Source organism: Oculina patagonica, chromosome 9, assembly GCF_052425735.1.
Source record: "Oculina patagonica isolate OP01 chromosome 9, crgOcupat, whole genome shotgun sequence".
NCBI lineage: Eukaryota > Metazoa > Cnidaria > Anthozoa > Scleractinia > Oculinidae > Oculina > Oculina patagonica.
This window is the reverse complement of record NC_135766.1, coordinates 21501432-21517596: the sequence shown is the minus strand read 5'-3', so window position 1 is coordinate 21517596 and position 16165 is coordinate 21501432. Positions and strand designations below refer to the sequence as shown.

Genomic DNA, 16165 nt, shown 5'->3' with positions numbered 1-16165 from the left:
TCAAGACACCAAAATGTATAAATAACGAAAACTAAGTTACACACGCCTTGTAACGTGAAGTAAACTTGTATGAAACTTTTTTTAAGAAAGTTATGGCAAATGACTCATGAACGTAACTATAAAGATTGTATTAAAGTTTGCTATCATTTGATGCCTTTATTCTTTCCTTTCATAGGCCGAGAACCTACCACGTGATTTGAATATTTGTCTACAAATAATGGTCTGCTAATTCACATTTATTTACCGTCCAACACAGTGATTTCGTGTTCACCAACTATGTTTTCAAGGCTTAAACAAGAGAAATAAAACAGCTAGCTGGTTAGTTGGTTTCATTTCTCTTGTTGAAGCCTTGAAAACATAATTGGTGGACACGACTACGCATAAGTTATTTAAAAACAGTGCGTAGTCAGCTGTTGGCGCGCATACCTTTTCTTGACCTTTTACTCCCAGAGAGGAACACCTGTCATTACAATTTGAGGAAGAAACGAAACTTCAATGCTAATTTTAAGACAAATAGATTGAAGAACTCATTCATTCTTAGCAATGCGCTCAAATTTTAAATATTTGACTTTTTATAGCTGTATATTTCATTTTGTATATATAAGTAATTTTAACCTTTTTAACCATTGTAATTTTTTGTAAAAACTATATTATTCAACCCTTGCGTTGCAATTTAGTTTTAATAAAGCATCTATCTTATTCTCGCTACATAAGGTTACGTTTCTTTTCCAAATCGCGAAAAACGTACAAGGTCCCGTTGCTAACATAGTAGGGAATAAATATTTCCTCTGTAAAACTATTCACTTACAATAAATCTCAATACATCATTATTTTTAGTTTTATTGAGAGTTTGTTTTGAAAGATAAAGGTTCCAAGCTGCTCTACTTTACGTGACAGAGTAACTCCTCACTGGTTTCAGCTAAAAGATACTTTAATTGCATAATTATTATAAAAAGCATAAATCATTTATAACTACAGCTAAAATGTCATTTGAAGCCATTTATTCAGCTACTAATCTTAATATATAATCAATAAAACAAAAATTATCTATAAAGCCACCTAGCTATAATTTTTTTCTTGTTAATATAAAATATTATTTTTTGCAACTCTCTTTGTACAAATTGGTAGGAGCGCTGTTTGACAATGCAAAAAGCGGCTGCGATGGAAACCATTAACCTTACTTGGCTACAGATTCAGACAATAATAGGTAGAGTTAGGACAATTTGGGAATTACATCGTTCCCCAACTCCCTGCACTATCCTCGTTCTATAACTTGACAATGTTGAATTTACAGCACTTGACATGGGAGAAGGCATCCTGTTGCAAGATTATTGTCTGAATTAAGCGGTAGTTCACTATTTTATCGATCGCTGCAGACTATCTTTACAACAAATTTTAAAACAAAATATGTTTTATATAGAAAAATCAGCTCGAAATCAAACGAAAACAAAAAAACAAATACAAAACCAAACACACATATCAACCAAAAAACAGTAACTACAGACCACGTTATATGGCCTCAAACTTGAGTGCCGTCAAAGGTTATTTCTGTCTACTTGTCGGAAAGAAATAAAATAACAACTACTGTTTTTTTAAATTCGTTTCGACCTTGTACAGAATTGTCAATGCAAGATCGCAAAAGGCTTCAAAGCCTGCAAACACAAAACAAACAAAACTAAATCTCCGTTCTTGGCATTAGTATGACTGACAAACAAATACTACTTCGCGAGTGAGTGAAGCTTTTTTGACATTCTCTTTCGTTGTCGAGACAATTAACTTAGGAATTAGCTTACTGAATTTTTCCGATTCGAGGCACACGTCAATGCGTAACAGTGAAAGCATTTCGAACAGTAAAGAAATTCTCACATAGTTTTAACATATTAAATAATGAGTATCGGACAGATTGACCAAAATTACAATGCGTGAAACAAAAAAACAAAAACAAAAAAAAGCACTTTTAAACCAAAAAATCCCTCTGATTATATCCAAAGAATTTCTGGCCAATCAAATTGTATAAATAATGCAAGTGTTTGCAATGCACTATGGTAAAAGGTCTGACTTATCCCCAATTCCCTGCAGATCAGAAATGACTGGGGAAATGACCCTGGGTACCAGAGTTCAAAGCTGTGATTGAGGAGCCTTTTCGAGCAGCTAACAAGGAGAGACTGGAAACCACACAAGAGCCTCTGGCATAAACGGAAACTGGGGACAAGTCTGGGTAACGGGTTGTAATAATATATCAACATTATTTGAGCACATTTTTTCAGGGAATCGTCTCTCAGCCTTAAAAAAATTAAAAAAATAAAAAAAATAAAAATTATAATAAAATACTTATTTTAAGTATCCATAACTTAAAGCTCATTGTTTCTTATAAATCTGTTCCCTTCTGAATGTTTGCCATGATAGACGTATCGGCAGCGTCCAAATGTTCCTTTGTGGTCCCCTGGGGAGATGGAATTGCTGGGCAGTGGGGTGTACTTGGGTGTTTCCATGCTGTCCTCCTTTGAAGAAGCCTGTGGATCAGGAACAACAAGAACTACTTAGAAGTGTAAACCGCACTGCCAAAAACATTACCGCAATTCTGCTCATAAAAAAATCATCATTAATCTTGGTATTCGCGCACAAAAACGTTACGCGGTTTCTTCGCACCACAAATGTTTAATTGCCACGCGAGCGTACAATCCGAGGCTTACGTTGCTGCCATGCAGATTTTTGATAAATTAAAGTAGATTTATCAAAGAATGACGTCGATTTCGACAGTTCCAAGATAATAAAAAAATAGTACAGTTCACTATAAACAAGCTAAATAAAGACCAAAATGTTCGTTAAGTTTCCATTGGTAACGGATTTATAGCTTGAATGCCACAAAAATATACGTTTCCTGTTAAATAGCGCGCAGAAATGTTAAATAGGTTCCGAAATAGGTGAATGATTTAGTAGCAAAGCTCCTGGCAAGTAGAATGTTTGTAAAACCTTCAGTACGGCCGACGAGTTGGCCGAGTAAGAGTATGGGTATGGTCATCGACACGACGAAAACACGAGCAGAGCAAGAACCGCGTGCGCGGTTAATTCAATTCAGTAAGAACTGAGCTTTTTAGGGGCACATTTTTTCAAATAGAATTCCTTATTTACGGAATAACTTTCCCGATGGGCATAGGAATGATTATCTTAGCCTACTATGCTTTAAGCAATGTTGCAGACAGTTTTGCAAGAGCAAAGACTTTGATCCTCATCGCCCACATGTTACTTGGGCATCATAACTGTCTTTGATAATTAACATTTTAAATAGCTTTTTCTTTCTAGTATTTCATCACTGCGTCTTTTTTCTGCTGTAATTTTCTTTCTTTCTATTGTTTGTATATCTTTTAAGTTTATTTTGTGCAAAATGGATTAAATTAAAATTATATTAAATTAAATTATGTTCTCAGAGTTCCAGATACTACTCTCACAAAATGATTAGGAGTTGTCTGTTATTTTTCAGGTCAGATAGCTGATTTTGTCAAGTTGTTTTGACCCAAGACCCCTTTCTTTTTTTGGAACACTGTAAGCTATATTAAGGCGGGTTTTCACCTGAAGGCCATTTTTCTAGTGCTTTATATGGGTTTAACGGAAATATCTCGTTCGCGTTTCAGGGAATCCAAAAACGCTCCACTCGTCCCATATATCATGTTTTGCGGTGTTTTGTAAATTTTTGGGTGATTTTTTCGGGATTTTTTGGGGGAAAGAGATTTTCTCAAAGGATTAGTAAAATTTAGAGGAATAAGAAATATTGGAAAATAAATGTGATTTGAAAATTATAAATTGAAGTTACAAATTGTTGGACGGACACCAGAGAGTCACCTGACAGTGCTCTCGCGTGGGAGTCAACTGTTTGGTGGTGTTTCAATTTTTTTTTTCTTTCTTCAATCTCTTCTTTAAACCTCTTAAAATTTAATTCAAATTAAGGTAAAACTCCACCTTAAAACGTCAATCTTATGCAAGCATCAAGAATACAATCTATAAAGTTACGGTCGATTCACGCCGAACTTAGGCGGTTTGCGTGATCAACTTTTGGTAGTGGGTTGTCCGATGCTTTAGTTCTTGCATCTGCTCTTAATTTTCACAACAGAACTCAAGAGATAGAAACAAAAGCGCAGGAAATTATTTTCAGATTTCTAAACTGCGTCGGTAGAGCCATTCAATAGCAACATGTCTCACCTTTCCTTTCAATTCCAAAACGTTTATGAACCTATTCAAATACGTTTGGCGATAGATCTTTTTTTAAGAATAGTGCAATTTCTTCATTCAATTTACTTTCATCGCCGATCGCAACATGTCGACCACTTCGTCCCCCTCGTCGATGCGATTTTCTAACCCTGAAGTGGAAAAATGCCCTTATATGCTAGATACCGTTTGGCGAAAGTCATACTTAACGGAAGATACGTTCAGAAGTCTGGTTGCTGTAACTGTCATCAATTCACTGGCACTCATTCTAAACATCCTGCTTAACGTGCTAGTTATCTTAGCCGTGGCAACAAGAAGACCGCTTCGAACCAACTCGAACATTCTTCTAGCCTGTTTGGCGGGCTCCGATTTGTTGGCTGGGCTAATCGGTCATCCCGTGACCATTGCAGTGGAATTGAAGCGAATCCTTGGCGACGGGCCGTTTTGTTCCTTAGAAAAAGTAAGTGCAGTAACCATTGCAGAAGTTAGTTTGGCGTCGCTTAATCACCTTTTGTTGATCGGTATAGATCGCTATGTAGCCATCAAACATCCCTTGAGGTATCGGCACATTGTCACAAAGAAAAGGATAAAAGCTGGTATACTTTTCGCATGGGCCTTTACAGCTTCTTTCACCATCCACGAAATTGTCTTGGCCGCTATAGACAGTGAAACAAAAACTTTCTTGCAATACTTGCATGTGGTCTCAATAATAAAAGCTCTTTTAGGCTCCATTTATATTTTTGCTATCGGCTACACCTATGTCTACATTTTCATCGTGTCAAGGCGCCAGAAAAGACGCCTTCAAAGTGAACAACAATCTCAAGAGGAAGCTAACAGAGTGAAGAAAAACAACAAGGCAGCCAACACCCTAGCATTCATTTTGGGTGCGTTGATCATATCTTATTTGCCTTCAATAACGCTTCTTTTACTAACATCTTCAAATCACACAGTCAAACCGGGCATTATGTGTGTTCTGTGGAGCTGGTGCACAACTTTCATAATGTTAGGCTCTATTTTGAACCCTGCTATTTACTGTTGGCGCAATAAAAAGCTCCGACGCGCTTTCCTTGAGATTTTTCATTTCAGACAGCCGGAAAACAGCCCGCCAGAAATCGAGATGGTAGAAATAAAACGCCATCGACCAGAAATTCAGCCAACCGCTTGTGAAGCTTTTTCGATACCCTTGGTTCAAGGAGAGCCGGTTCTGGTGTCATTTCGCCACATTAATGAAGAAGAAACTTCATTTTAGTATTCTCGTAGCAGAATTCGAACTAATTGCCTACCGCGCACCGATGTCATTGAACTTGAAGAGACTTATATGGGTTTAGACAGTCTTGGTTTATAGTTTGAGACAAACCAAGTTAAAACGATCCTGCATCTTTCTAAATGTTATTAAATTTTTCCATGTAAAATAAATGCCGTGTCACTTCATTTATAACAAAATTATTGTACGTGAATCTTAGTTAGTTCGGTACTCGAAAATGATTACCTTATTCTTACCGGTTTTCGCGATTTCAAAATAATTGCGAAATTTAATCCGCGCGAAAAAAAAAAACATTGCGCGAAATTTAATACCATATTTATACCAAAACAGTAAAATTTTTAAACGTTTGGAACTGCAACTATCTACCCTTGAAAGTATCTTTCCGTCTTGTTTTCGACTAGCGCCCTTCCTCTGATTACTATTTTCTTAAAGGGACTGTGTCACGGATTTTAGCCAAACTTAGGCATTGGAAATGACCATCAAATTCGTTTACATGTATAAAATAACCTCTTAAAACAGTGAAGAAATATTTAAATAACACACAAAATGCAAAAGAAGGTACGGATGGCCAAAAGTGTCGAAGATTGAAACGGATTGAGATATGAGCTTTTGAAATATGGTCCGGCGGAACAGTTTTCAAAGTTAATCTTGTCTGCTTGTAACTTTAATTTATGACGCTTGAGAGACACATTTGGCTGCAACGAAGCTATGGTTTTGTCATTTAGTATCAAAAAATTAATTTCTTTGCAAACATTTAGTTTCATAGCGAATATTTGACAAAATGTAATAACATAAAATTAACTTAGCCGTGACACAGTCCCTTTAAAAGGAGCTATGTCACGGTACTTGAAGTCATTTTCCCGATAACTTTCAAATTGAAGGAAATCTCAAAATAATAGTTTTCTTATGGAGAAAAACACCAAGGGCGTCATAAGAAACCGAAAATAATCGAGGAAGGTTTTGACTGACGAAGATTAAGGCGGATTAGAAACGACAAACTTGAAAAAAGTGCAATTTTTTTCAAGTTGCGTTGTCCGTGAGGCAGCTCATTTAAGCTTATACATCGGCGAAAACCTCATAAGTGCAGTCACCAGAGTTTTTGTTTGAAGCCAAACCTTTGTGTGTTTCCAGTAGTTCCTAAGTCTTTGACGACTGATCCATAAAACACTGACAAATCGCGAAATGGAATACACTTTTGCTCTAATTTTTCTTGCATTCACGAAAATGAATACTCGGGAAATTCGGCTCCCGGATTTTCGCGAATTAAGTAGCGCGAAATGAGGTTTATCTATGACCAGTTGACCAACTGGTCATAGGCATTTATAGTAGTTAGCATTTTTATATTGTATATATTTTAATTAATTTAGATTTTAAGTTTTTAATTTCGCGAAATAACTGTAAACTAGCCGTAAAGCTAAGCTTATTTCACGTTAATAAAGTATCGTACCGTATCGTATCGTAAGGTAAAAAGTCGCTGTGCCGGCAGATTTTGAGTTGCCGGGTTCTTATACTGCAAATGCCTCGAAAAACTGTGGAAAACGAATCTCGGATTTTTAAAATAAGTTTCTCAAGTATTCAGTAACAGTAGAAATGAAAAAAAAATTAAATAATTTTACGGTTTTTTACACTATTTTGCTTCAAACTAGTTGACAGACATGCTACTCAAAAAGGGCAATTTTCAACAAGCGTTTTTAAAGCATAAAATTTTTAATAGCGTGTCGAACAGAATTTTGTGTCATTTCATTATGTTAAAAATTTAGTGGTTTCTAGTTGTGGACCAAAGTGTAATAAAACTTCTCAACTACTGTGTTATTGAAAAACAATAAAAATAAGCAAAGGCTTGGTAGCTTGATTTTTTTAGGGGAATCTTTCACATAAAGGCGCTTTCGCAAACCGCACGTTGATTTTCTTTAGGGGAAAGGGGGAGGGGACGAAGGGAGGGGGGGGGGGGGCAATATCCTGAGTGCTAAAATTGAGTAAGAAGTCAACGGGAGGCTGGAAAAGAGAAGACTAAAGGAAGGATTCCCAATATGGCGGGAAGTGGGAGAAATAAGATGAAGATTTTTCAACATTGCGCTAGAGGACAAGAAAAGGCACACATATGCGGAACCAAAAAAAAGACCTTAAGGAAGCGAGAGGGTAAGGCGCCCCGCCCCTCTTCCCCGTACACACATCGGGACTTCCCTCCTGAAATCGAAATATTGGAAAGCCACAAATGAGGACGAATAGTGAAATAAGGGTAACCTGCAAATTGCTGCGGGGGGGGGGGGGGGTTGCTTCGATGGTTTAGCCTCCCATCCAGGGGGCAGTAGCAATACTCCTAGCAGCTTTATGCTACACAAAACCATAATTAAAGGGGTTATGTCACGCAATTTTAGCAATTTTGGCACTGAACAACTGGTCATAGAATTAATTGAAATATCACAATAACGGCTAAAAACCGAAGGAAAAACTCAAAAGAAACACAGAAAAGCCATAAAGCGGCATGGATGGACAATTCAAGAAGATTAAAACAGATTCCGTTCGGGTAAACTTGAAAAAAAAAAGGCGGGCCGACTTTTTCAAGTTTATCTTAATTTGTATGAAAGTGTCATTTACAATGCTCGAAAATCGTCCTTGTTTAATATGTGGTCGTGATTTTGCCAAAACAAGACTTTTGCTCTGCCAATTTGAAATTAAGAGCTCTTAATAAACGAAAATAAATGCTGTAAATGGAATCTTCAAATTCGAAAAAAAGGGGGAAGGCGATTGACTTCAGTGAGACGAAACATCTCAGATCGTGTAGGCGAATCAACCTGTAGGCGAAACACCCGGCATTCATGCAGTTTAGACACCAGAACTAGCTTCCTACGCTTTTCTTTTTAGTAGAAAAAAAAAGGAAAATTTTGCGCGATCGCTTCATTAGCTCTGTTGTGAAAAAAAGGAACAGATGCAAAAACTAAAGTATCGGACCACCAAGAAAAAATAACCAGAATTTTGATTGGATTAGCGGCCAATAGAACTCAACAGATGCGATCAGTGACCACTCAAAATTAACGTAATTTGGCGTCCCCGTTCGACGTGACGCATCTTGTAACTTCACAGATTCAGGGCTGCAAACAATTTCTTTCTCTTGAAAGGACATGTGTCCGACAAAGTCACATTTTGATCGGACAAAGCAAACGTGAGGTCGGACATCATATTACAGTACTTCTCGATGTGTGACCTGCTTATCTAATGCGTTGTCAACATAGAACATTGGTGTTTGCACTGGAAAGCAAAAAAAGTTGTCCGGACATTCTGTCCGATGTCCAACTGTTATTTGAAGCACTGTAGATTGTTTTATTGACACAGCAGGAAAGTTTAATGAAACTATCTAAATGACTATTTTTGAAATGATACCTAAATTCAGTTTGGGATTACACACATAGATTCATTATCGTATCATACTATTTGCCGCAGTGAATGTAATTCACGCCCACAATCACTGTGTGGTTTTAAATTTTCCCCTAGAATCGCCCACAAACTTCAACCATCAGTCTGCTAAAATGGCGCGCTTTACAAGCCATAGATAGATGATAAATATCGATAACTGGCCAACAATCACCTCGTGTCCAACAAGCGCGAGTGGAAAATGGAAAAGTATTGACGCCATTTTCATTGGTCAAACTATGTCACGGATTTTAACAGATTTTCGAACAGCCAAAATTTATATTTGTGTCGAAGGAAACTTAAAAATAATAGTCCATTTTTTATTAAAAATTGCTATTTTAGAGCCCTTAAACTGTTTTAAAGCTCGTTTGGCTGCGGATGGCTTATTTTTTTCAAGTTTTTCCGCGCGCCTTCAAAAATATCGATATTTTTAGCCAAAGTTTGATTTCTATCCCCAAATAAAGGTTAAAGATAATGTTTTTCATAGGCAAAGCGTAAAGTTGCCTACCACTTATATATCAGAATAGTTTAGACCAAAAATATGCGAAATCCCCGTGACATAGTCAAATGAGTAGTTATAAGTTGGTCACCTTTGACAGTTTTCCTTGTTTTGTTTTCGCTTGAGAGACCAATATCAATCTAACCATTGAGATAGTTTCGTTTATTGTTCCTGTGAAGGCCGTCTTTCCAATGCTTAATATGGGTTTAACGAAAAACTCTCGTTCGCGTTTCAGGGAATCCAAAAACGCTTCACTCATCCCATATATCTATTTGGTGATTAAAAGTGATTTTAAAATTATAATTTGAAGTTACAAATTGGTGGACGGACACCAGTCAGCCCCACTGACATCCTGGAGTGCTCTTGCGTGAGGGTCAACTGTCTGGTGGTGTTTCATTTTTTTTTTCTTTCTTCAATCCATTTCTTTAAACCTCTTAAAATTTCATTCAAATTCAGGTAGAACCCCATGCAACTTAAGCAATTTTATGTAGCTTGCAACGAGCATGGCGCAAACAAGGGTCTCACTCACCGATGGGAATAAAAGTGCATAAAAATGAAGGTGGGTGGGGTGGGGAGGGCAGTTTTTATTACATTTGTCAGGCCGTGGGGAGATAGAGGAGGGACTGTCATTAAGCAGCCATATCATTGGAGTTATCACTTGTATCATTTCGCACTGAACGCAGGTGTAACATAACATCAATCCATGTCTTCACCCGTAACACTGAGTGAACTCAGCCGTAACAGGTGTTATGGGTTACAACGGCCTTTAATGACAGCCCTGACTCTCATAGTGCCTCTCTCCACCTAGGTGTATAAATGGGAACCGCCAAATTTACTGCTGGGCGTAACCCTGTGATGAACTAGCATCCCATCCAGGTGGGAGTAGAGATAGTTCCAGTTGCTTCATGCTAAAGAAACCAGGATATGCTCTGGCCTGATGGGCCATTAGGTTTGAATGCAGACTTTACCTAAGAATTGACTCTTGGAATTGAAAGAACCTTACATAAATAGAAATAATTTCATATCAATATGATAACTTCAAAAGCAGCTGACTGCAATAGAGTAAAGTGGTTTCTGCAGAATAGCAAGTCTGCAGGGAAAGCTAGCAAATTGATTGGTTTTTACTAACCAGTTCATCAGTAGAGGGAGCAACAATCTTCATGTGAGCACCGACCCTCTGTGCTTCGTCCCTCTCCTCCTTTTTAACAGGTCTTGAGTCAAGAAATGTGAGACTTGGCAGGCGATACAGGACATAATATCTGACAAAACAATCATAAACAAGGAAACCTGTAAGCTGATTGCCACATTAAATTGCAATGTTAAAATGGTAGCATCGCTATCACCTCAGTCCAGGGTTTTCAAAACCAGCCAGCAACCACCGAAGTTCCTCTGAATAGAAGTACAAAAAAAAAAAAAAAAAAAAAAAAAAAAACAGAGGCTTTAAGAGAGCTTACTTTTGATTGCATGTTACCAGTTACTCTGGTCATTACAATCAGCTCATGAAAAACAACTTTGTGTCACAACCATCTACTCTTCCAGTTGTTGATGCCTACTTCAAAACATTTAGAAACCCCTGCACCTCTAGCTTACTTGTAATAATCTGTAAGTCTTTTTCATACAAAATTGCCTTGGAATCTTAAAAAAAGCTTTAGGTGTAAAATGACAATAAGAAACAATAAGAATGACAATAAGAATATCCTTAGGATTAGTTTATGAATGACAAACTTTAAAAATCAATTATCTGAATTAAAGAATAAATTAGGGTAAAACAGCTACCTGTATCGTTGATAATCTTCCTCGTCTCTGTGTGAAAATGACAGCTCGTTTGGACAGGCCTGGTTACTTAATAAACTGAGGTACTTCAAAGAAGGGAGATTCTTGGCGATCTTATCTAAGAGTACATCTAGGTTGGCTATGTGTTAAAGTTAAGGACAATCTAGATTTGTCTGATACATTCTCATTTAAACGTTTTTCGATGACATATTGTATCAATTGGGAACTCTTGCACAAAGAGATTAATAATATATTGTTGTCTGCCATGCGACACTCCCCTTGTCAGTTTTATTGGCTCAGTTGTAACAGTATAGGTTTTCAGTTTTGTAATGGCTTTTCTAAGTGGCAATCGCATTTTAGTGTTTTGTGGTTTAGGTTTAGTCTTAAATTGGTGACTGTTATGGAATGAGTGAGTTGTTGTTTTGGTGGTTACCAGAACAAAATGCTTCTAGATCAGAGCATTCTTTTGGTAAACCAGGAAAACATTGCGCAGAGTTCTCAACAAGGCTGTCATAAACTTATTAAGCAGCCATTACATCAAAGTTATCACCAGTAGCATTTTGCTCTGTATGCAAATGTAACATAATACCCTTAATGACAGCCCTGCTCAAGATCTTAAGGCCAATCCACCCCCCCCCCTGCCCCCCCCCTCCCAAAAAAAAAAAAAAAAAAAAAAAAAAAAAAAACAGGTTTCAACTTAAAAAGATATCAATCAGAGCAACCCTGGTTTGTTTGTGCAGTGGTTTAGTAGCCTTATTCGCTACATTGTACTTCTACACACTGTATTTGTAAGGGCAACAATTTACCAAGGCTTAAACTCAAGGGAATAGCTGTTTAACGGCAGTTCCATTCTGATTTAGGGGTAAAACATTAATAATAACATTTACTAAGAGTCAGTTTTTTGTTTTGCACATTTCAAATTAATATTGAAGAGAATTATGGGGGAAAATGGGCCCAGACTGCCAGAAGATCCACAAATAAACAGATCTATTCAATAAAAGGATATTCTGTTCTTATTCAATGTCAATGTGTGTAAATGAGCCATTTGAGGAATTTCCACGTCATCTCCAAGCTGGTTGTTGTCAAGGACAAGTTCCTCAAGTATCTCAAAACTATACAGGCCATTAAGTGTTCTGATGAGAAAGATATTACAAAAGCATATAGTTTAACTCAATCCATGTGTGCGTGTAGTTACTATGAGGCCTAATCCAAGGGTTTTGGCGACACCCGACATTGCTCCAAAATAGCTAAAAATGTGGCAACAATCTTGTTGCAGATAGGCTTTTGTAAATTATGCTTTTGTTTCCCCACTAAAATGCTCCACCTATAGTTAATGCTCATATTTTCCCACTATTAAAATGCTTGGTTTCCCCCCAAAAAGTAACTAAAATGCTTGGATAATGCTCATTATACAAATGTTTTTTTTTTAAATTAATTTCAAAGTTTTTAACATGGTGTTAACTGTTAACACTTACAAAAACGTACAAGTGTTGCAAGTAACAACAACAACAAAGTATACAAGTTCATATATAAAATACAGCCAAAAAAAACAAAAACCTCCAAATCATCTACTAGGCTAAGTACAGAACGTAGTTGAGTATCTCCAGAAAGTTCTTTGTAGTTTAATTGTGAGCTTAGTCTTCATTTTCTCTAAAAAAAAAAGTAATTTCTTTTTTATTTTCTCTGGAAAAAAATCAATTTTTTGGAAAGTGCCACTAAAATGCTCGAATAATTCTCAATGCTTTTGCCTCACTGAAATGCTCGATAAAATGCTAGCATAATGTACAAAAGCCAAGTTGCAGAGCCTGACAGCCGACAGAAACTAGCACTGAAAGGGTGTTTATTTGTGACAGCTACAATGTTTCCCTCACAAAATAGGCCACACAGGTGGGTTAGAAACAAATTATAGCAGTAACCCAAAAGAGATGGGTGGGGGGAGGGGGGAGGGGGAATTTGATGTGTTATGGAGTATCTTATCCTAAAAATGACCAATCTTGGCATGGCTAATGCATTTCTCCCCTGGAAATCCTATGTCCCCAGAGCCCTTTGTTTTCTTGTGCCAAGGCCTAGCCGGCTAAGAGAAACGAAAGGGCTATGGGGACAAGAACAAATATCATTAAAAAAGCTTCATGTCATTTGCATTTGAAAAGATTACCCGCATAAGCCTCCATTACGAGCTATGTAGTTCCAGTCCAATACTGAGAATACGAATATAGTCTATTGTTTGATGACCATGTGTTATTTAAAGCTTTTTAAACAAACAGAGGCCCATTTGCATAAATTATAGAAGTAATCACCTTAGCTGGTTATAGCTCAGGTCCAATATCTTGACCACCTTCCCATATTTCCTTCCGATTATTCCTGGTATGCTCTCAGCTTCTTGGCCAACAAATGATAACTGTTAAAACAAGTTGATCACGAACACATATAATTTAAAATACTGGATAATAGCAATAACAACAATAACAATTTTAAGAGTATCAATAATCATAATAATGATGATGATTATTATTACTATTTGTGTGTACCTTATTGTTACTTATTTTCGCGGAAACTTAATTTCGCGAAATTGAAACGGGCATTTCTTGCGGGACTTAATTTTCGCGATTTGGCCAAAAATATGTAATTAACATAACAAATACAATTATAGAAAATGTTTAAAATAAATTTTCGCAGGTTTTTTATTTTGCGATTTTTTGAAAATTGCGAAAATCGCGAAAATAAGACCTGCGAAAGTAAGTAACAATAGAGTGGTTTTCACTTGAGTGTCGAAAGTAAATTGCATTTGCTTTGGTTTTGCATTACTAGGCTTAGTGATTGGCTTAAAAATCTCGCGCCACTTTCTCAGCCAATCAGGAGTAAAACCAAAACCAATCGTGACTCGCTCGTGCACGTTTTCCCGTGCTTTGTGCCAGCTACATGTATTTGCTTCGAGTTTTGATTGGTTTACTGTGTACGTTGTGATTGGCCAGAGTAATTACTTTGGTTTTGGTTTTACAACACTCAATTGAAAACTGCTCTTAGGTAGCACCTATTCAGTAATTGCTCTCTAGAGGCACTAAACAAAGCTGGGAATAAAAGTACCGAACTAACGTAGCATTAAAACAAAAATTAAAGTCGATAAGAATCCAATATTTTATCAAATGAATGTAGATAAATGTAGATTTATTAATGCATCAAAACATACAATTTTACTAAGTGTATTTAATGCTCATTTCGAAACGTAGCTAAATGTAGGTCAAAACAGCCTGCAATTCATCTTTCTATTAATTGTGTTTACAATCGCTGGAAAAGGATTAATATTTTTGATTCAGTGAATGAACAGTAAGAGCAATCGGAATAGTTCTGCCTTTTTGCAGAAAACATTAAAAACATTAAATGTTAATTTGTTATTTTGTAAAAGTTAGCAAATACAAACGTGCTCACTATTTGTAAGAAATTTTGCAGATATGTAAGCTTAATTATATAATTAAGTTAACAAAGGTTTTATACTTTTAGGAACGAGATCAAAATTTAACCCACAATGTTTACGATATGAATGATAAAAGGCAAAAACTTTTTTTGTCAAAAAGCAGTCCCATCTTTACTCATTGTTTACAAATCATATGACGGGGACGTGATGCAATGTGCAACGGCAGATATCAAGTAACAAAGATCTAAGCTTAAATTTGTAGAAAGACGAAAATGAAAGATGTTTCTATTACCTGAGAATCATTAAGTACCACAGCTCCTTCAGGGCTTTCCATCCTTTTGACAGAAAAGCTTAAAATGGAGGAAATATCACGCGCTCTGATTTACAACAGTGTCGCCATGTTTTTGCTTGCCTGTCTGTGTCGGTACCAGGCCCATTACTTCCTGCTCGTCTCGCTTGAGTCCCGGCGGGGGAAGGCTAACATGGAAGGAATCGGTGCCGTTGCTAAAACTTCTCATAATTTTAGTTTCTGCTTTAATAGCTTCTTTAATTCTAATCTCTTGGCTCAATTTCGGTCTCGAGGAAGTAGACCCTGTTGTTTGGGACGTTCTCCGTTTAACGTGAGGGGGGGGGGGGGGGGGGGGCTGGGTGGGGTCAGGGCTGTCCAGTGTCCACAAAGTGCTTAAGTTTCCCAAAAAGTTGTTCGAAAGTCGTTCCAAAAATCCAATTAATTTGTCTTCTTGTAAGAAACTGTATCGTAAAGATATCGATGACGTCAATGTCACTGCCAAGTTTGTAATGTTACAAAGTCAATCTTTGGATCATCTTCCTGGGCCTGGGAAGTCTTTAGCAAACTCCGTTAAGCCCGGGGGGGGGGGGGTACTCCCTATAATGGCCTATACGGGGAGGCTCCGCCCGAAAGGGGTACCTTTTTCAGGCTTCAGGTATATAAAAGGGTAGGGATTTCACAAGTTTTGGTATACGAAAGGGTACAGAAATCTGTCATTTAGGTTTTTGAAAGGGCTTTTAATTAAAATATTTCGAACAGATACAATTTATGGCTGTATTATTTCAATTTATTAAGCGCTACTTGAAAATGACAAAAAAACGTCATGTTTTAAGTCTATACCATGACTTTCAGGTATATGAAAGGGATACCTTTTTTCATTAATAAGTATATGAAAGGGGTACAATTTCTGTCAAAATGGTATATAAAAGGGTAAGGGGTAAGAGCTCGGGGCGGAGCCTCCCCGTACAAAACTTTTTTGAGTACCCCCCCCCCCGGGCCGTTAAGCCCTGGCCAAATAAAACGGTAACGCAAGTGGACGCAAGTAGACGCAATTGAACATGCGTACAGACTTGCGTTGGGTGACCAAACGGACACGCAAGTTTACTCGCAAGTTCACGCAAGCTGTCAAGAAAGCCATTTCAATGCTACTGCACGCGCGCGCTGCAATTCAGTACTTGAAGTAAACAGCAAGACGTGCGTTGACTTGCGTTGGGTGGCCAAACGGTGAAAAAATTGTGTTTAATTGTGTACAATTTTGATCTCGACCAAAGTGGAAGCAAGTCAACGGAAGTGTATGCAAGTCCGTCCAAACGG

The 16165-nt window shown here is 37.3% G+C and overlaps 1 protein-coding gene across 1 annotated transcript; it reads right to left on the bottom strand.

Moving 5' to 3' along the window:
• Positions 1-822: 822 nt before the first annotated feature.
• On the bottom strand, positions 823-15103 carry LOC144666173 (leucine-rich melanocyte differentiation-associated protein-like). The gene is made up of 6 exons (XM_078527540.1): positions 14855-15103; positions 13448-13548; positions 12157-12283; positions 11154-11293; positions 10507-10636; positions 823-2513 (listed from the first exon to the last, which is right to left on the bottom strand). The coding sequence occupies exons 1-6, from the start codon at positions 14894-14896 to the stop codon at positions 2352-2354; spliced, it is 702 nt and encodes a 233-aa protein (XP_078383666.1). The 5' UTR covers positions 14897-15103; the 3' UTR covers positions 823-2351.
• Between the last annotated feature and the right edge of the window lie 1062 nt (positions 15104-16165).

Excerpts from the sequence above, each read along its gene's own strand:
- LOC144666173 (XM_078527540.1), bottom strand. The coding sequence starts at position 14,896 with ATGGAAAGCCCTGAAGGAGCTGTGGTACTTAATGATTCTCAG. Across the intron at positions 13,549-14,854 it reads TGGTACTTAATGATTCTCAG|TTATCATTTGTTGGCCAAGA; the intron begins GTAATAGAAACA and ends TTGTTTTAACAG. Across the intron at positions 10,637-11,153 it reads GAAGATTATCAACGATACAG|ATATTATGTCCTGTATCGCC; the intron begins GTAGCTGTTTTA and ends TTGTTTTGTCAG.